General features: G+C 39.7%; 1 protein-coding gene across 4 annotated transcripts in view; it reads right to left on the reverse strand.

Annotated features, from left to right (window-relative positions):
* BBS9 (Bardet-Biedl syndrome 9) overlaps window positions 1-21,515 on the reverse strand; it is a 446,549-nt gene that overhangs the window by 56,643 nt on the left and 368,391 nt on the right. For all 4 annotated transcript variants that reach the window (XM_067042365.1, XM_059074636.2, XM_059074635.2 and 1 more), the window contains one exon: window positions 8,464-8,686. In XM_067042365.1, the coding sequence (XP_066898466.1) occupies window positions 8,464-8,686 (223 nt within the window). The remainder of the gene's footprint in view (window positions 1-8,463; window positions 8,687-21,515) is intronic.

Consider the following 21,515-nt stretch of genomic DNA (forward strand, 5'->3'; position numbering starts at 1 on the left):
ATTTTAGCACTCTCATCTTGCCACCACCCCCTGACCTTCAAACATCTCAAAATATCTTTTCTAAAGAGAAGAAAAAGAAGAGAAATAAAAACCTTGATCATAGCCTACTTACTTCTTTTTCTATCTGCCTTCCTACACTGTTCCATTCAGTTACAGAAGGATCTTTCCTTGACCTTCTGTCCTTTATAGTACTGACACACACCTCTTCTGGGAATTCCTTGAAATTCACTTCCTCCCTGTAGAATCCACCTCTTGTCTGGCTCTGCAGATAAGTCCCAAATCCAGTGTTCCCCAGCTTCTGCCTTCACTACCAGACGGTTCATCCAATTACAAAGTTGCAATGATGACCTCTAAGCTGAGGATACTAAAATCTACTTTCAAGCTTTAATCTTTCCCTTCAACTCAAATCCCTCAGATTCAACTATTGACATATCTCTTTTCTTGGATGCATCTTAATCATCTCAAATTCACTGTATTTGAAATGAAGCACATTATTCATAACAAAATTACAATCTTAATCATTTCCATCAATGGCAACTAAAAAACTTGATGAACTATCTATATTCTTCCCTATTCTTCATACTTCTCTCTATCCTGCATACCACCATCAGATTAGTATTTCTAAAACACTGGGGTTTATTTTTGTTTTGTTTTGTTTTTTAACCTATTTTTTAAATTGAACAAAACACTGTTATTTCATAAATCACTTATAGCTTAAGAATCTATAATAGCTTCCATCACCATTTACAACATGCTCAATCTCTTTTATCCAGCTTTTCAAGTTCCTATATCAAAAGATGCTTACTGATCTACCAAACTGAATTTCTAATCTGAAACTTAACCAGTTTACTTACAGACCCATATCTCCTTGCTTAGATCACCAACTCTATAATATCTGCCACTATCCTTTCTAAAAGTCTAGAATTCACACCTACTTCAAGACTTAGCCTCTTTCGAAACAGCTCCACCGATTCATTCTAAAATATAAGGTAAACCAATGTCAGTTTCCTATTTTTGATACTATACTACAGTCTATGAAATATCACCATTATGGAAAGCTGGATGAAGGGTACATGGGATTCTATGTAGTATTTTTGCATCTTCCTGTGAGTCTGTAATTATTTCAAAATAAGAAGTTTAAAAAATATATGATGGGCATCAACTATATATATACCAGGCATAAGTAGGATGCTGTGTTCACAAAAAAGAATACAATATATCAATATATTGAGTTTTTCACGCACTTACTTTCTATCTGGAGGTATTATGGACTGACTTATGTCCTCCCCAAAATTCACAGGTTGAAGCCCTAACGCCCAATATGACTGTATTTGGAGATAGGACTTTTAAAGAGGTAATTAAGGTTAAATGAGGTCATGAGGGTGAGGCCCCAACCCAAAAGTACTAGTGTCCTTATAAGAGGAGGAAGACATACCAGGAGTGTGCATGCACAGAGAAAAAGGCCACGTGAGGACACAGAGAGAAGGTGGCCATCTGCAAGTTAAGGAGAAAGACCTCAGGAGAAACCAAACCTATGAGCACCTTGATTTTGGACTTCCAGCCTCCAAAACTGTGAGAAAATAAATTTCTGTTGTTTATGCCACCCAGCCTGTGGTATTTTGTTATTAATTTGCCCTAGCAAACTAATACAGTGGTAAGGGATGAAATAAAAATATTAAACAATGGTACCCTACAATAAGTACGGTAAGAGCCATATGACCAGAGACCAGGGAAGCACAGAGAAGAACTAATAGTGCCAGGAAGGCCAACGAATGCTTTGTGGAATATCATTTCTTCTGGGTCTTTAGAAATTAGTGGTAATTTTACCACCAGCTAAAGACTGACTCCCTAAGTCAAAGAAACTACTTAAAAGTATAGAAGCTTACAAAGCATGGTGTATTTGGAAAATACTGAGAAATTCAGTATTAGTAAAGGATTTTAAGGAAGAAAGTACAGAATATAAGGGTAGAAGGATAATGTGGGTCTATTTAGTAAGGAGCATTGTATTTCAGGCTTAGAATTTTTGATTTAATGTGGTAGGTAACACCTGTTGAATATTTTCAAGCAGAGAAGTAACATAACCCGATCCTTATTTTTCCAAAGAAACTCATATTCATGGAAAAGTATAAATTCATTATGGATGTATACAGATTTAGCTACAAGGAAGGAAAATCCATACCATTAGCCATCACTATGCACTTCCCCATGCCCACCTCACCCCCAGGCCTAGGCAACCACTAATGTACTTTCTATCTCTATGAATTTGTCTATCCTGAACATTTTATATGAATGGAATCATATAATATATGGTCTTTAAGACTGGCTTCTTTTACTCGGCATGTTTTCAAGGTTCATCCATGTTGTAGTTCTTTTTATTGCTAAAGAATATTCCACTGTATGGATATACTATATTTATTTATCCCTTCATCATTTGAGGCATATTTGGATTGTTTCCCCTTTTTGATTATAATGTTGCTATGAACATTTGTAAGTTGTATGTTTTTGTTGGTAGTACTAAAAATAAAAGATAATTTTTAATACAAGAAGACTATTGGTAGGTCCTTTTAGTAGTCTGAATAGGAGATAAGAGCATTAATAATGTAATGGCAATGTGGACAGTGAAAAGAGATACATTTGGGAGGTGCTACCATCAGGTTTTGGTGACTGACTGAACATGGAGAGCAAAGGAAATAGACTCAAGATTGTTTCTGAGGATGCTGGCCTGGGCATTGGGTAATATCATCGACTGAGATCAGGCACACTGTAGGAGATGACTTTCATTCAGGCATCTGGAATTGGAGAGGACTGTGGGGTACTAATGGAGACAAGTGAAACCTGGAAGACGCCAGACAGAAAGGTACAAATTTAGAAGCACATGGAATTCAGGCGGTAGTTGGATCAGATCGTCCAGGAGAGCATAAAGATGGAACACCAATAGTCAAGAGACAAAAAGGAACAAGAAGGCACAAAGCAGACCAGAAAAGACAAGCCCGAGGGGGCCAGGAAAAGTTTCCAACAGTAAAAGAGAAGCCAAGGAATGAAAACGTTCTAAGAAGGAAATGGTCTCACTGAAAAAGGCTGCAGAGCAGTCAAGGGGGTTGTAGGCAAAGTGTTCACCCAATTTAGCAATTATGAAGCCACTTGGGAAAATGTTAAAAAAGTGCTCAGAGATCAATAACTTGCATGATTCGGCCTACTTTCAGAGAGGAGAGGCAAAGGTAAGAAGGAGGCAGAATCCATAAACTAGCTGCACAAAGTCCTGCAAAGTACTTGGGTTTGTTTATCAGAACTGAAAACAAACAAGGCCCATAAACACAGGTCATTGCCCTTGAATAACATAAAAGTCATTAATTTCCTGATTTATGAAACCAATCCTTGTTTTTTCCTTACCACCATTTCTGATACAACTATAGTCATTTTATTGTTGGCGTTTTCTATCACAGTCTCTTCTTACAAAAGTTATATACATTATTTGTACGAAAATGTACATATCATATGGAAGAGAAATAGCAGGAGGACACTCAAGACACCACCTATAACTGTGACACCTAGGATAATTATCATTAACACACACCTCGGTTTATATGCTTCTGGACCAGATTTTGAGACGTGTATCACTGAAGCTCTGTCTTTTGATTTCTGCCTTTACTGACTTACTTAGAAAGACCTATCCTGCACTTCCATGTCTATGTATCCACCTCTATTTCATTCTGTGTTTTTGTGTTTCCTTTTTTTTTTACATTTATATCTCTTATCCATCTGAAATGTATCGTGGCACACAGAATGGGCTAGGGAATCTAACTATTTTTTCTCCAAATGGTTGGCCTGTTCCCAGAAACATTTTTCAATTAATTCACCTTGTTCACTCTCCATTGCTTTGAAATGACACATTAACACATGAGATCAGAATTCAGGCTAGCACCTTCTAAATTCTTACATACATAATTCGGGGGAGGGGGAGATTCTCCTATTTATAGATGTTCTAATTATCCCAATTGTAATCATAAAAAAGCAAAAGCATAATACAAAGACATTCACTCAAAAACTAATTGGCCACTTCTAAAATTAGTCTCTACTCCAGTATCTTTCCACATTTAACACTAGAGGAATCCCCATCTGCTCTCAACTTTTTGTATTGGTTCATCTCTCACCAACTGTTGGAAACTGTTGCAAATACAGCATAAATGGGCTGCAGAGGGAAATTACAAACCTTGCAAATGATGCAAGATGCAATGCAGTTAAAGTGTTATTAGAGAACCGCTTGTATCACATGCAAGGACAGTACCCGGAGAAAATCTGGCAATTGAGGACAGGAATAAAGACGCAGACGTAGAGAATGGACTTGACACGGGGAGGCGGAAGGGTAAGCTGGGATGAAGTGAGAGAGTGGCATGGACATATATACACTACCAAATGTAAAATAGATAGCTAGTGGGAAGAAGCCGCATAGCACAGGGAGATCAGCTCGGTGCTTTGTGACCACCTAGAGGGGTGGGATACGGAGAGTGGGTGGGAGACGCCAAGAGGGAGGGGATATGGGGATTATGTGTATGTATGGCTGATTCACTTTGTTATAAAGCAGAAACTAACAAACCATTGTAGAGCAATCATACTCCAATAAAGATGTTAAAAAAAAAAAAAGAAAATCTGGCAATTGGTCCAGTTAACAATGAAGAGAAGAAAATTGGCTAGAATGATGACATGATAGATGTTTCTGAAGAAAATGGTTTGCATATCAAAGAAAGATCCCTAGGAAAATGGATAATGCCTTGGAATATTTTTTCCTAAAAATTACCTTGTTTGTGAAGGTGCTAGTTAGGCCAAATTTGAGTGTCCATTATCATACCAGAAACAAAGCAAAAACAAAGACCTCACGCAATTCCTTCATTGCTGTCTCTAAGAATTAGCACAAAATTGCAGGCATAACATAAATTTTGGCAAATATATGATAAACTTACTGTTGATTTTAATTTTACTCTTTTTCAAACAAATCTTTTGTTTTCCTAATGAAAACAATGAAATGTTGGTTCCAGTTTCAGGTAGTCTTTTTCTGATACCAATTAGTCTCGAACCTTCCATACTTTAATCAATCTAGCAATCTAAGGTAAACCTCAGCCTCAAGCACCTGCAGGGTTGCAGCAAGTAACAAACAGGTATGAGAAAGCCAGCTAGGCAACTAAAGGCATTCACATTCAGATTTTTTTAAAAAACACTACCCTGGTGGCCCTCTGTAACTCTTGTTCTAAGGGTAGAATACATACCATTGAGATTAGAAAAAAGACATTTAATGAAAATGCAATATTCCCCAACTGAAAGATGTGAATACAGAGGTACAGATAAGAAAAATACAAGTTTGATGGTTCTGTAATAAAAAGAATACCCAATAAAGATTAGGCTAAATCCCGATAGAGAAGCTGAAGGCTGATAAAGGCAAGCAGGAGAAATGTGAGGCAAAGAAGTCCATAAGGTAATTCCCAGTGGGAAAGATTTTCAAATTCTGGATGCCAGGGAGGATGTTGTCAACATGGCCTTTACTGGAGCAAAGAAAGGGCACATCCAAGGTGCTGGGTTCATAAAGTCATGAGGCTAGACAAGACCAAGAGTTTTTTATTCTGAGATTCATCTGCAATTTAATAGGAAACATGGTAAAATTACACACATCCCTGCCTTTTAATATCAACCACTAAGTCACTTCATCTTCCTCGGGCCTTCGTTACCTCAGCTGTTAAGAGAGGGAAGTAAACCAGATGATTTCTGAGTTCCTGCCCAGCTATTAAAAAAAGATCATGTCTGTGAAAAATGCTTGTATGCCTATGTGTTCAGTAATCTACTCCTTTCTAATATGCCACTTTACCTTCACATATTCTGAAACAACTACTATAGCTAAACATCATAAATTTCACAACTACTGGTTTGAAGCAGAAATAACTCAGAAATAATCTCTGTAATAATGGTATCATGTCACCTACTGAGATAATAAAAATTAAGCACAAAGCAAATACAGGGTAAATCCTTATTATATTCCTCATAGCAAAGAAAAGAGACTGTGTGAAATTTCTGCCCTTTTCCTCCCACAACCCTAGGCCAATTTAAGTGAAAACAAGGCCAGATCAAGAACAGCTCACACAGGAGGAGGCTCTGGCTAGAAATATATTTGTACCGTGTGGTCTGTGTGGTCTAGAGGGAAGCACAGTGGGCTACAAGATTTGGATTCTAGACCTAACCCTTCCGGTAACCATGTAACTCTGGGAAAGATATTTAGCTTTCCTTAACTCCATTTCTATTTGTAAAACAGCAATAATTCTACATGTTTCTTCTACCTCATAAACGTGTTAAGTACAGAAATAAGTATGTGAAAAATTTGAGCTCTATGGAGGAAAGGTATTATAGGCAATAATGGAGCACGGTAATGACTAAGAGCACTGATTTAACAAATTTTAAGAACTCGCTATCATGACTGGATATGGCAGGTGGGAGGGAGAGTCACTCAACTGAAGTCAAAAAATGGGTCAGCATTAAGTAAAAGCAAGCAATTATGACCGCGACAAATACACACTGCCTCAATCTCTCCAACGGGATGAACTCGGCCAGACTAGCGTGACAGGCACACACCTGGCTTCCAGATTCCTGGTTTGTGAACAAACACATTTTCCACCTTCCTTCATTTCTCCCTCCCTTCCTTCTCTTCCTCCTTTCCTCTGCCTCTTCCTTCCAAACATTCAGAAATTTTACATCAAGGGTTTCTAAGGACACAGCCCTGAAGGTGCTTCCAAATCTAGTTATTTAAACAAATGTCTAAAGTTCTATAATCAATTAAATGTGACTAAAGAAGCATCGTTTCTCTCCAGGTGTCCAGGTGTTTGCTCACAGCAATGCCACCGGACTCCTAGTGGCTGTTCCCAAAGAGGCTCCAACAAGGACGTGGGGAAGAGAAGGAAGGGCTACTGAGACCTGCACTGACAAACACACCGGCCAATCAGGAGGTCAGTCCATCTCTTTTTAAGCTTTCTCTTTTATGTTTTTGGCCTTCTCCCTCAAGCCTCCTTTGTTTCTCCAATTGGCAAGAAAGGAGGGAGAGCCATATACTGATTGCTGATTATAGTGAATATTTTTCATTTACTATCTCATTAAGCCTACATATTTATTTCTTAGGAAAATATTCCTAACAGTGGACAGAGATGGATGAATCGAGGCCCAAGGACCTGTTAGGAGGACGTTAACAAGGGCAAGATGAAGAAGACCTAAATTAAGACAAACTGTTAGAACTGTTTCTAAGTAGGAAGGCAATTCTGAGATGCCATATTAGAAATATTATTTCGGATGAAAGTTAGGTTCTGCCTGTGTATGATTCAGGCAAGAAAATTTTCAAACCATAGGATACAGAATCCCATGGTCCCAAGCCAGCCGTTCTCTCCACCCCAAATTTATAAGGTGAATTATGCACACATCCGTACAATGGTAATAATTATAGTTTGAATTTTTTGAGTGTATCTCTGTTCCAAGAATTGTGCTAGGTGCTTTACAAACATATAATGCCCTGGCAACAAGGAAGGCATTATTATACCCACTTTGAAAGGAGAAACTAGACTCTGGAAAGTTAAGAAACATATCCAGGTCACATGAGCAGTAACATCAGCATAGGGGGGGGGGCGGGCGGTAAGTCTACAAAACGCATGTAAGGAGGAAGATGAAAAACTCCACACCACTTCCCATACTATGGTCCTTGCTTTAGGTGGAAATAGATGCTACTGCTGCTGCATTTAATAAATTCATTTACTTATGCTCCTTGCTGCTGCCATAAAGAGAGACACTAAGTAGAGCTAAGCGGGACTTGGGAGCTGCGGCCTCTAAAGGACCAAATGCAGCCCCTCTGACTGTGGGAAGGGCTGACTTGAATGCCCATGGTCACCACTGACTGCCCAGGTCTGGGCAACCTGGGTCTCTCTCCCCCTGACACATAGAGGCCTCAGCCCTGAAGCCTGCTCGTGTCTCCTGATCTCCAGTCTTTTTCTTTGTCTCTTCCCCCTTATTCTGGTGACCACAACCAGGAAAACAGCAGAAGGGATGGGACTCATCTGGACTATATTAGCTGCTTGTATTATCCTATTTACATTTATGAAATATGGTATCGTGAGATCACATTTAGTAAAATTTTCCTTAAAAATAGTTTTATTCTCTAACCCACTTCTTTCTTATTGGTTAGAAGCAAAACAAAATGGATCATATATTTAAAAGCAGAGGGAAGAAAAAAGACATACCATTCTAGAAATGTCTAGCAAGCAAATACCCCAAGAATATTTATCCAAGTGGTTACCCTGGGATATCTGAGGGGAAACGTGAAAGCAATTTTCTTGGCTATCATCACTTTAATATGAAATGTAAACCCCAAGTACAACCACAGGCACATTCCTTTAATTTGGCCAAAGTACAGTTGTGTTTTGGGAGCATGAATGGAGCTCTTACCTGGCATGATCATGGTCTGTGGAGCCGCTGCGTCAGTACTTAGGCAGAGACGTCCACCTTTGGCTAATCGATCGCACAGCAAGGTGATATGTTTCTTCAATCGGCTTGTGTCTTTGGGTATGCTCAACTGGCTGCTGAGGTTCAAAGCCTGCTCCTTGGAACTCTTCGACAGGCAGGTCTTCAAAAGGTGGGAAATAGCAGCATCTACCGTTTCTTCCCAGCCCTGGATGCAAAAGCCAATTTGGAATTTATGCATAGATGACAAATGAGCAAAGTAAGCACTTTACTGTTAATCAAGTTATAAGATTATGAGTGTTTTTGTGTCCCAGTGTTGGGGACTTTTAAGAGCTTGATGTCTGGAATATTCCAGCCCAGTCTGGTTTTAAATTCTAGTGCTGTCAATTGTTTGACTTTGAGCACATTACTTAATTCCTCTTAGCCTCATCCTCACCTAAAAATGAGGATACTGGGCTTCCCTGGTGACGCAGCGGTTGAGAATCTGCCTGCCAATGCAGGGGACACGGGTTCGTGCCCCGGTCCGGGAAGATCCCACATGCCGCGGAGCAGCTGGGCCCGTGAGCCATGGCCACTGAGCCTGCGCGGCCGGAGCCTGTGCTCCACAACGGGAGAGGCCACAACAGTGAGAGGCCCGCGTACAAAAAAAAAAAAAAAATGAGGATACTAATAATATGTATCTCCAAGGGTTGGGGTGATTAAATGAGATGGTATATGAGAAGCTTTTAGCCCTGTGCCAGGCATGATAATCATCATCATCTCAGGTGTACGTACGTTTGATGATCCAGAGAGTGAAGCCCTAGGATTATAGTTCATTTTGCTGCTGAAGGAGAACCAGCCAGGACAAGGAGAGACTGGGGGAAACTGGAATGGAGAGAAAACCCTGATGTCTCTCTCAGCTATTGGTTCCACAGCCTTGGGTCTGTAGGCCAAAACCAGAGGAGCTTTGTCAAGAGGCATTTTGGGAGACACAAGCTTATCCAGTCCCACTCCTGTGCCCAGGTGACAAAAAGTGACACGAAGTGAGGAAGTGAGCCGTTTACCCCCGTTTGCTGGGATAGTGTGGCTGGGCTGCAGTGAAGACCATGAGGAGTGTAGCACCCTGCAAGCTGTAATTCGAGGGATCTCTATGGTGGGCAGGGATACCTCTGTGTCATCACAGAGGACTGGCATGAGGAAGCACCACCCTCAGGTGGGTTCAGATAACAACAGAATGAGAAGCGGGAGGGGTCAGCTTATGCTCTCCCATCGGACATCCCCAGGGTGCCCCAGAGATAACTGGATATGATTTTCGGGGGGTCTGGAGGTCTTAAGCAGCAAAATAGAGAACTGTGAATGAAATCTGGGTATTGCCAATGTGGTTGCATTTGTAGCCAGAGGCTGGTGAGACTTAGAACACCACAGGCTTGACAATCAAAGTGAAATTATAAAGGATGATACTGAATGACTATCCTCATAGAATACTGCAGAATAGGTCAAGCCCCTCACATAAGGGGTGAGAAACCTGAGACTCAGAGAGGAGCCCCTGGGTGACTTCACTGTTGGTACCACTCTATCCTCAACCTTATCAGTTGAGCCACCTTTCAAATATGCAAATCGGATACACTATTCCTAAACTTCAACTCCTAAAGCCAAATGCTTAGTCTAGCATATAAAGCACTTTCTGCTCCAGCTCCTGCTCCATTTTATTCTCTCCCTGTCCATCTGCACCCACACTCTCACTCTGGCCTCTACACATGCTCGGCCCTCCTGTTGCAATGCCTTATCTCCACTTGTTACCTGGCCAACTACTACTTAAGACTCAGCTCAGGCACTGCCATCCAAGCATCGCATTTGTGGGCCCTCTCCGGGACTCTGAGACCTCACACACCCAGGTCTGTCACTGTACTCCTCACCCTGTGCAGTGGCCACTGTCTGCATGCCTGATTTCTCCAGTGCCTGGAGGTCTCCGCACCCCTAGCACTGTGCTTGGTCAAGAAATGTGTTTGCAGGACGGAGAGATGGTGAACTAGGATCTTAGCATTAGGAGGACTTTGGAGATCTTTAGTCTGGTCTCATGGGACGTTCCCTGGAATACAGTAGCAACCCTCTGCCTAGGTATGGTTGTCCCCAAGATCCAAAATTACTACTTTTGGGGGCAGTTCACTCCTTTCAGGGACATGTGTACCCAGCAGAAAGCTATTCCTAAACTGAGCCAAAATCTGCCCCGCTGGCCCTTATTCTACCCTCCAGAGCCATGCAGAATAAATCTAACCTCTCCTCTACATGACAGCCCTTTATATCTGTGAAGACAGCAATTCTGTACCCTCTCCTCCAGAATAAACATCCTCAGTTCCTCCAGCTCTTCCTTATATAAACATGGTTTCAAGTTTTCTCTCCATTCTGACCACTTGTCTTTGAATGAGCTCCAATTTTAAACACTTAAACATTTATACTGCTAACTAGAGAACCCCAAACTGACCCCAAGACACCAGGGTGGGGTTGGGAGTGCAGGGTGGAAAGAGCTGCCCCCCACCCCCCCGGTTTACTGGGAGTTCTCACTGCCAGCCTGGCCTCTGGCTGCCTCTGCTCTCTTGGCAGCTGCACCGCACTCCTGATTCACAATGAGCAAACAGATGATTAAGCCTCAGGCCTTTTCCACACTCACCACACATCCTCCTTGTAGGCTTAAGCAGCTGGTTCTTTAGACCAAAGTGCAGAGTTTGTATATATCCACTAGAGAACTTCCCGCTGATTGCCAACATCAGGATTTTTTAGTCTACTGACCCATTATAGATGGCAAATTAGGAAACAAATTAATTATTTTTAAATGAGATGTCAAAGGCTATAAAAACAAGCTTCCTATCCCAAACCACTAAAGAATAATAAACCGCTGGTTACTACATAGACATCTCTATAGAAATATCAAAATCTAAACTAGATAAATATTTAAAATTGAATTGTATTTCAATAATAATGGGAAGAGGTAAATTAAGACAAAATAGTAACCCAAACGTCATTGGAGAGGACATATTTTCAAGTTGTTTTTGAAGCCATTTATGACGACCTCTGGAGTGTAAGAAGGAAAAATCCTTTGTATATAGTTTGGCATTTGTGTGCTCTGTGGTCATTTCAGCATTAAAACAGTTCCTACTATTTTATAGACTATTCATCTAAGGAAACTACTGTTTTCATAAGTAGGTTACAGTAACATATTAGATAATTTAAGTAGATATGGCATTTAGTTAATATAGAGGTACTACAGAATTTCCTTTTCTACTGCCAACTTGCAGGTCAAGTCAAAAACCATGACATGTTTAGGTACTTGGCATGGATATTTCTTTAATATAATGAGGCATGATGCCAATACTTCAAAAATATTGTTACTGAAATACAGGGTTATTATCTGGAGGGCCTGAATTGCTACATAAACTCAAATATGATAATAAAAAGGAATGTTTATGAGACAAAAGAAGAGCCTTAAAAATGCAATGTGATAATCCACTGATCAACCATGTAGCATACCTACCTGATAAAATGTGAAACAAAACTATGTGGAAATCTAGAATCTCAAGTATGAGAAGTACATTAAAGATAAGCTATTTTAACCACCTTTTTGGTGTTTGAATCCATTACCTTTATTTACAGCCCTTAAATTGATAAGTCCAATATTCAGTTTTAATGTCTAAACACACACACACACACACACACACACACACACACACTCACACACCATATGCACATACCTGACCTTTACCCTTTAAAGCTGAACACCAATTGTACTAATAATTGAACATCAATTGATGTTTATCACTTGAACATCAATTGCCTCTCCTAATTGCAAGAGTGAAAGAAAATATTAATTTTGGTAAAATGGTGCTAAAAAAACATCTGGAAGGGAAGAAACTACTAAGCAAGTGCTCTTTGGTGATAGTTGATATGATTTTAGTTCTCAAATCCATAGCCTAACTCTTAAAGTCCCAGTTAACCCATGTATGGCTTTTAGAAAATGACAGTAGGTGTGAAGTTACAGCTATAAAAGTGTGACTGAATCCATAAATACATTTAAATGTACATGTTACTCTGTTTATCTTCTTCATGGCCCTTGTCAGTACTAGAAATTAATTTATTTACTGGGCTTTTTTGTGCTTACTATATCTAATCTAGTATTGATAATTGGGGTTTTGCTTTGTTCCCAAGGTCTAGGCTCTACCCCATGTGGTAACTTAACTTTTGTCTTAGTCCTTCTACCTGAGCCCTTATGTTGGGAGCCTGCTTAAAGGGTCACTCCTTAAAGGGCTGGGCTGCCTTGCTCCTGCCAAATCCCTTCCAAGGAACTAGACCTAAGGCTGCAGCCCTGCTGCCTGACTTCAGTGCCAAGTTGCCTGCTGCGTGCGTTCCCCAACATGGTTTTTCATGTTTCACCTGCCTGTGTGGAGGCTTCTATATGCCATGCTAGTCCCAGATGCCTCTCTGTACCAGTGTGATGCCCCATTTCTATGAGAAAGCTTTTTAAATCCAAGGCCTTAGCCTTTGCTAGCCTGTTCCTCCTCCTGCCTGAAGTCAACTGAGCTATGCTTTTTGCTATCCAGAGACCATACAGACATGGCTGATTTTCTGACTTCCCTGCTCTACTTGCCCTGCTAGTCTCCACTGCTCATTATGCCTAAAAACCAGTATAAGCCAGTGGCTTTTCAGAAACGATAAGATGCAGAAAGTTTGACCAACTTTGTCAAGTTAATTTCCTAGGGTATCAATCAAAGTAACCAAAGAAAAAAATAAACGAAAGGAGTATTCTCATGCCACCAGCGAATTAAAACAGCCACGTTGAAGGTAACTGCCCCAAGGCTTCTGGATTTTGACTTAACCTCATCCACCTCAACAGCCTCTTTCCTGTATGACCTTAGATAAATCATTTAATCTCTGTAGGGTATATCTAAGGTCTCCATAAAACAGGAATAACACTATTTGCCATGCCAATTTTACATGAATGGTAAGGCACTCAAATCTTAAGCAGAAGATACTATGGCATAAGCATGTATATTCAATCCTACTTTTTTTTAAATCAAATGGGCAGAAGAACTAAATAGACATTTCTCCAAAGAAGATATACAGATTGCTAACAAACACATGAAAGAATGCTCAACCTCATTAATCATTAGAGAAATGCAAATCAAAACTACAATGAGATATCATCTCACACCGGTCAGATTGGCCATCATCAAAAACTCTAGAAACAATAAATGCTGGAGAGGGTGTGGAGAAAAGGGAACCCTCTTGTACTGCTGGTGGGAATGTAAATTGATACAGCCGCTATGGAGAACAGTATGGAGGTTCCTTAAAAAACTACAAATAGAACTACCATACGACCCAGCAATCCCACTACTGGGCATATACCCTGAGAAAACCATAATTCAGAAAGACTCATGTACCAAAATGTTCATTGCAGCTCTATTTACAATAGCCAGGACATGGAAGCAACCTAAGTGTCCATCAACAGATGAATGGATAAAGAAGATGTGGCACATATATACAATGGAATATTACTCAGCCATAAAAAGAAATGAAACTGAGTTATTTATAATGAGGTGGATGGACCTGGAGTCTGTCATACAGAGTGAAGTAAGTCAGAAGGAGAAAAACAAATACCGTATGCTAACACATATATATGGACTCTAAGGGAAAAAAATGTCATGAAGAGATTAGTGGTAGGACGGGAATAAAACACAGACTTACTCGAGCATGGACTTGAGGATATGGGGAGGGGGAAGGGTGGGCTGTGACGAAGTGAGAGAGTGGCAGGGACATATATACACTATCAAATGTAAATTAGATAGCTAGTGGGAAGCTGCTGCATAGCACAGGGGGATCACCTCTGTGCTTTGTGACCATCTAGAGGGGTGGGATAGGGAGGGTGGGAGAGAGGGTGATGCAAGAGGGAAGAGATATGGGAACATATGTATATGTATAACTGATTCCGTTTGTTGTAAAGGAAAAACTAACACACTATTGTAAAACAATTATACTCCAATAAAAATGTTAAAAAGAAAAAAAAAATCAAAAAAAAAAAAAAAAGAAAATACAAATACACAATTGGAATCCAATATGAAGAGTATTATCTTTAAACTCTTATTCAAACAAATTATAAACTTCTGCAAACTTATATTTATAATACAAAACACGACCACATCCGCAACTATAGTAGTATAGGGAAAAACCACACAATGCCATGGTAGCATTTGTTACCAAATGTGCACACAGTTAACTCTAGGGGAGAGAGGAAAGGTTAAAAAAAAAAAAAAAGAAATCTGTGTAAAGGAACAAATGGGGATTGTGTACCCACATCCCTGGTTTCAGTTGAGGAAAGAAGACTCTCAGAAATGGCACGTCTTACATTATACATTTGAAGGTAAAATGACCTACCTGTACATCGTATTCATTTACTTGAAAAAAAGTTGTATTAAAGAGAAATAAATTTCCTCTTGAATAGATGTAAAGGATTCAAAATTAAAAGTCTTTGGTATTTATGACTGATCTTATGATTACTATTACTTTGTATTGTATCATATTATAATTAGCCAAGATAAGGAAAAATAATCAAATGAAGGGTCACTGTAAACTTAGGTACAAATAAAACTTAGTTCTTTAGTTGTAAATTATATATTTTGGAAGATATAAGAATTTTTCAGGATTTATCTAGGTTCAGATTATTTCTAAAGAATAGATTTTAGGGCTTCCCTGGTGGCGCAGTGGTTGGGAGTCCGCCTGCCAATGCAGGGAACACGGGTTCGTGCCCCGGTCCGGGAAGATCCCACATGCCGCGGAGCAGCTGGGCCCTTGAGCCATGGCCGCTGAGCCTGCGCGTCCGGAGCCTGTGCTCCGCAACGGGAGAGGCCACAACAGTGAGAGGCCTGCATACCACACAAAAAAAAATAGAATAGATTTTATTCAGTGAATCTTCCTTCATGTAAAGCAGGGCTTGAAATGTTGAGTTATTTACCTCTGAAGAGTAAAATAACTCTTTGAACCTGAAACAAAATAAAATAAAATTTAAAAATGAAACCAAGCTGTATGGCTTACATGGCATCTTAATGAGTTTGAAATTATGTTCAGTGGTTTTTATAAAATAAAACATTGAAAAAAATCAGCTTAAACTTTTTCAACCCATCACTAATAAAATGAAGCACTCCCCAATATCATCTTTTAATCTTAAACTGAAGTGATTTATTGGACTTCAGTATTGTCATGATTCAAAAGCTGTAAAATTCTCATTCAGATTTTAAACAAAAGTAGAACGGAGTGTCAGCCTTATCAACACAGCATTGTGAAAAATAAAGCACATTGTTTCCCACTGGATGAAAATCTAAAACCTTTTTGAGAAACAGAAGCTAAGCAATCTTCATGGAGTTTAGCAGCAGTACAAGCAGAAAACACAAGGTTGCTTCCAATCAACCTACTCTGATACTTTTTTTAAAGTTATGTTTTGCTAAGAAATTTGCATTTAACCTGTACTCCCATTCTGACCCCAAAGATTTAGACAGAGGAAGAAACACAAGTAGATTACCTGAATTATCATGAAACCTGATCCTGGATAGCCGTACTCAATTTTAAAACAAAACAAAACATTAATGATGTCCCACCTAGCCAATCATTTTTTAAAAAATAAATTTATTTATTTTTGGCTGCTTTGGGTCTTCATTGCTGCACGCGGGCTTTATCTAGTTGCGGCGAGCGGGGGCTACTCTTCATTGCAGTTCATGGGCTTCTATTGAGGTGGCTTCTCTTTGTTGCGGAGCATGGGCTCTAGGCGCACGGGCTTCAGTAGTTGTGGCTCGTGGGCTCTAGAGTGCAGGCTCAGTAGTTGTGGCGCACGGGCTTAGTTGCTCCATGGCATGTGGGATCTTCCCGGATCAGGGATCAAACGTGTATCCCCTGCTCTGGCAGGCGGATTCTTAACCACTGCGCCACCAGGGAAGTCCCTAGCCAATCATTTTGACTAAGCATTAAAGTCTGCTTCAGGCAAAAGCTTCCAGTCACATGCACTATTCAGAAACAACTTATAAAAATATTAAGACTGAAAAATAAAATTGATAATGAATATTCCAAAGGAAACCTGCTTCTGGTGATGGTAGATTAGATCACTTGGACCAATTATCCCACTGAGAATAACCAGAAAAAACATATACAAAAATCACTTCTTTGAAGGTATAGGAAAGCTAACAAGATAGTAGTTACCAGGTCAAGATCCAGGGGACAAGGGAAGCCCAGGAAAGTGAGTCCTGAATTTGTGGCTGTTTTTTCCCCTGAGGTCATTAATTACCTGGCCTAACATGCAGCTTTGGTCCTTCACTTATTTACCATCTCAGGCTATGACTTATGCTTGCTTATGTATTTCCATGTAAAAGGCAGCATGGGTCATGAGAAAAGCACTGGGTTAGAAGTCGGAAGACCTAGGCTAAAATGTGGCACCTTTCCTTATAAGCTGTATGTCTCTGGGAAAATTATTTCAGGTCTCTGGGTCTCAGTTTCCTCATCAGTTAAAAATGAGAAAAATAATTTCCTTTGCTTTGCCAGGTGCTTTTAGATTTAATGAGACATATTTAGCAATTGTAGTTACTTAATTCCATGCTATTATTCCTACTTCTGGGAGTTGTCTCTAAAAGTTGATCTTTCGGGGGCTAGTTCTAGTGAATAACAATGACACTAGAAATAACAAGAGCAAAAACTATTTAGGACCTCTTATGTACTAGAAAGTATGCTAAGAAATTTACAAATATTATTTGTAAATAATTACCTTGTTAAATTGGTATTGTAACTTCCAATTAAGGTGCTAGATGCAAAGTATTTCACCACAAATGACACAATTATTAAGAGCTGTAATGGGATCCAGGACTGCATGGCTCTAAATTCCATGCTCTTGGTCACTATACTACAGATCACTTTTTTCATCGTGTGCCTTTCAATCTATTTTCATCAGATCACCTTAGGCAGAAAATATCATATGAGGTCTTCCCCCAGAAAATTTATGGTCACAATTAACATATTCATGGAACCAAAATTCACATCAGCTTCTTTATCCAAGTGAATAATCTAAATACAATTAAATAAGATTTTACTGTATAATCAAAAAGCACTATGGTTTGTGCCAGTTTGAATGGGTCAAAGCTTTTAGCACCTGCATAGACCACTGTAACTAACATCTAGGAATGGCCTTGGGACATCACATCCCCTGAAAACATAACAATGGTCAGACTTGACTCTGATGAGTCTGAGTTATAGATGCTCATTTCAAGGACTCATTACTGAGACTACTTGGAGAGCCCATTCTTATTATGGAATCAAAAGATTCATGGAGGCTTCCCTGGTGGCACAGTGGTTGAGAATCTGCCTGCCAATGCAGGGAACATGGATTCGAGCCCTGGTCTGGGAAGATCCCACATGCCGTGGAGCAACTAGGCCCGTGAGCCACAACTGCTGAGCCTGCATGTCTGGAGCCTGTACTCTGCAACAAGAGAGGCCGCAACAGTGAGAGGCCTGTGCACCGCGATGAAGAGTGGCCCCTGCTCACCACAACTAGAGAAAGCCCTCGCACAGAAATGAAGACCCAACACAGCCAAAAATAAATAAATAAATTTTTTTTTTTGAAAAAGATTCATGGGGTCACAGACTCCTCAAATACCTATATATCTGACAGAGTCTGGGGAAAATCTTACTGAAGCTAGGACAAGGGAAGAGCCATGTAAATAAACTGAAGGCATCAACTCCTCCCTAACAACTCTGTGTTCTTAAAAATCTCAGAGAATAGGAAATAACCAAATTCAAGAAAAAATGTCCCAAAACACATGAAACCACTGATTTAAGTGTAAAGTACTTTTCTTTAGGATCCCTTTCTTTCTGTGTTTCTCTCTTCCTTTTAATTAGTTTGTATTTTTCAGGACCACCCAGAAGCTTCACTATTTTAAGACTTGCCTACCTACTTCTTTCTTGGTCAAAGCCACCGGTGGATCTGAAACAGCAAAGGAAGGTCCAAATACTAGATTTCTATTTATATTTTCTTTCAAATAGAATTCAAGTCCGAAGAAAAAAAATATAGAAAATGGGATCTGAAGTGACTGACTGTACACCATTCTATGTTCATGTCATTTTTCACAGCAATCAAGCTAAGATAACAGCAACACAGCAGCACAAATCTCAAAGTTGAATAGTAATTGTCTACATAATGAGGTACCTTCCCGTCAACTTTGTGAAAAAATCAATTATATAGTTTGAGTTCTTTTTAGCGTTATGTGAAGCAAATAAGTAGATTGAATTTGTTAGCATTTTCTAATATAGAATCCAGCACGGGTACACATAATACACAATATAAATTATACTTATCCTTGTTAAAGTAGTCATATTGGAGAATAATAAAACTTCAGCATGATCACCTTGTCAAAAGTTCTCCCACTGAGTCAGGTTTCTCATTTTTGTGAAGCTCCTTAGCTTGGGTTCAAATCTCGCCTCTGCTATTTTCTAGCTATATGATCTTGGGCATATTTCCTCATTTGTAAATTGGAAGTAATAGTTGTGAAGCAAGGATGTGGATGCAAGTAGTTTATCTGACAGCTGATCTAAGAGGTGTTGGTGGGAAGTGAGTAAGTGAGAGGGGGAAGGGGGAGAAGACAATAAACTGCTGGGCTGTGAGCAGTTACCGTTGTAGGTAACTGGTGCAATCCTGCTGGACTACTCCAGGAGGTGGTGTGTAATGTACCTTGGACTTTGCCAACTGGAGGGATGAGGGAGCTGGGGTATTAATCTACCAACCCCTATCAGTCATTGATCAAACGTGTGGCTGCACAGCCTCTGCCAAACAGGGAGAATCCTCAGGCAGCAAAACTGCAGGTGTCCAGCATGTAGAAGCTTTCAGGAATGGCAGGAGGTGGAGAGACATGGGTGAAGCACAAACATCATCCAGTACAGAGTGAGGATTAAATGGGGTAATGTATGGAGAGTCCTTGGCCAATGCGTAGTACTTAATAACGCTCAATAAGTTAGTTTTCTCACATTTCTTTGAATTGGGGGAGGCAGGCCTATATCTTCTCTGTGTGTGTATGAATGTGTATGTGTGTGTGTGTGTATTTAACTTCTCTCCTTATTTCTCTACAAAACAGAGATGTCTTCTAATTAGTGAAGTTTATTGGATGTGGTTCTGAGATTGCTAAATATTATATAGAGATATTTATGACTTTGAATTTACAGCCAATGGGTTAGAAAACAACTAACCACTGCAACTGATCACTGCCATTAAAGCACAGAAATTAGATTTCATAGGAAACTGGAAAGTTTCACCACTTTATTCCTGCTCACAATATCAGTGATTTCATGTGCATAGTCTCATTCACTGTGGTGGGAGAGAAGACCTGTGTTCCTGAAGTCCTCATAAATGACATATCAGTGAAATCAAAGCTTAGATTTCATAATCATGTTATGCAATCTGCCAAAGTAAGAGTGATAGCAACCTTCATTACTCAGCCTTTATTACTTCTCACAGTTTATTTGCAGCTTTCTCTTCAAAACGCAACAACTGGTAAGATCTTTCCTATTTATATGAAATCTGCTTCTGGTTAAGGCTGCCTGCTCCAAGATGGAACACGGAGGCATTGCCCTTTCCTATAACTTCCTGTCCCCAATTCAAACCACTCACAAATGTCCTGTTAATAAAAAATGACTGTAATTAAAATCTTTTACTCGGTACCTACAATTATGTTCCATCAATTCCAGAGCAATTTTTTCACATTTTAACATCTCTGAAATAGATTGTGTCAATTTTGGCAGTGTCTGACAACCATTGGCTTCCAGGCACCAGTCATGCTATTGCTGTCAGTGCCTGTGTATGCACAGTCTTTGTCTTAGCTGTTCATATTTTGTCACTTCAATTGATGCATGTGCAATGGCCATACTTTCCTGTCACACTGATTATCATTTAAAATATCAAAATTATACTATGACTCATCATTGAACAAAAAAGTTGTACGCACGGAAAGGCATGGGAATAGAACAGTTGGAAGTATAAATTTGAAATTAGTGAAGCAAATATTCATGACAGAAGAATGACAGCAATTCCATATGTTCTTGCAAAGCAAAAGCTAAGTGCCTTCCAGGATGTAAAACAAGAAGATGCAGATAGGAGAAATGTATTATGTTTTGTTACTGAGATACATGCACACAGATTACTATCCTCTGTCAAACAATACAACTGAAGTAATAGAAATTGCAAAATCTCTGGGATAGATGTGGTTTGATTAATTAATGTATCACAAAGGACTATTGTTAAAGCAGTAAACATCAATTTGCCTAAAATTTCTTGCTAATTATGGATAGAACCTTCTTTTTTTTTTTTTTTTTTTTGTTTGGTACACGGGCCTCTCACTGTTGTGGCCTCTCCCGTTGCGGAGCACAGGCTCCGGACGCGCAGGCTCAGCGGCCATGGCTCACGGACCCAGCCGCTCCATGGCATGTGGGATCTTCCCGGACCGGGGCACGAACCCGTGTCTCCTGCATCGGCAGGCAGATTCTCAACCACTGCGCCACTAGGGAAGCCCTAGAACCTTCTTAACCTGCACCAATACATGATTCAACTGAAGGAAAAACATGAAGCTTTGAGCTTAGTCAAAATGGAAAATTTTTAGAATGTATATTAGGGACTCAGAAAAAAAAATCATGAGTGGCACACTCTTAAGGTTGCATCAAAATGTTCTTCATGGCACACAGGACAATGCTGTGTGTAAAAACACGGACAGGGATCACCTGTAGTTGAAAGGTGACTTAAGAGAATCAAACTTTGAATGTGAAGAAGTTTCAGGAATACCTTAACCAATTTATGCTGCTTTCCTCTTATTGAGGCTCGAGAGTAAGATGTGATAAAATGGATGTCTAAATAAGTCTAAAATCTCTTTCAATAATTAGCTAAAATTTTAAGTGATAAAAAACACTATGTCATGGTTTAATTGGCAGTGTTTGTTTTTTTTTTTCCTAGGTGGTCCATAAAATAATGTTGTCACTTACAATGGATGGCATTC

The sequence above is a fragment of the Kogia breviceps genome, chromosome 9, assembly GCF_026419965.1.
Source record: "Kogia breviceps isolate mKogBre1 chromosome 9, mKogBre1 haplotype 1, whole genome shotgun sequence".
NCBI lineage: Eukaryota > Metazoa > Chordata > Mammalia > Artiodactyla > Physeteridae > Kogia > Kogia breviceps.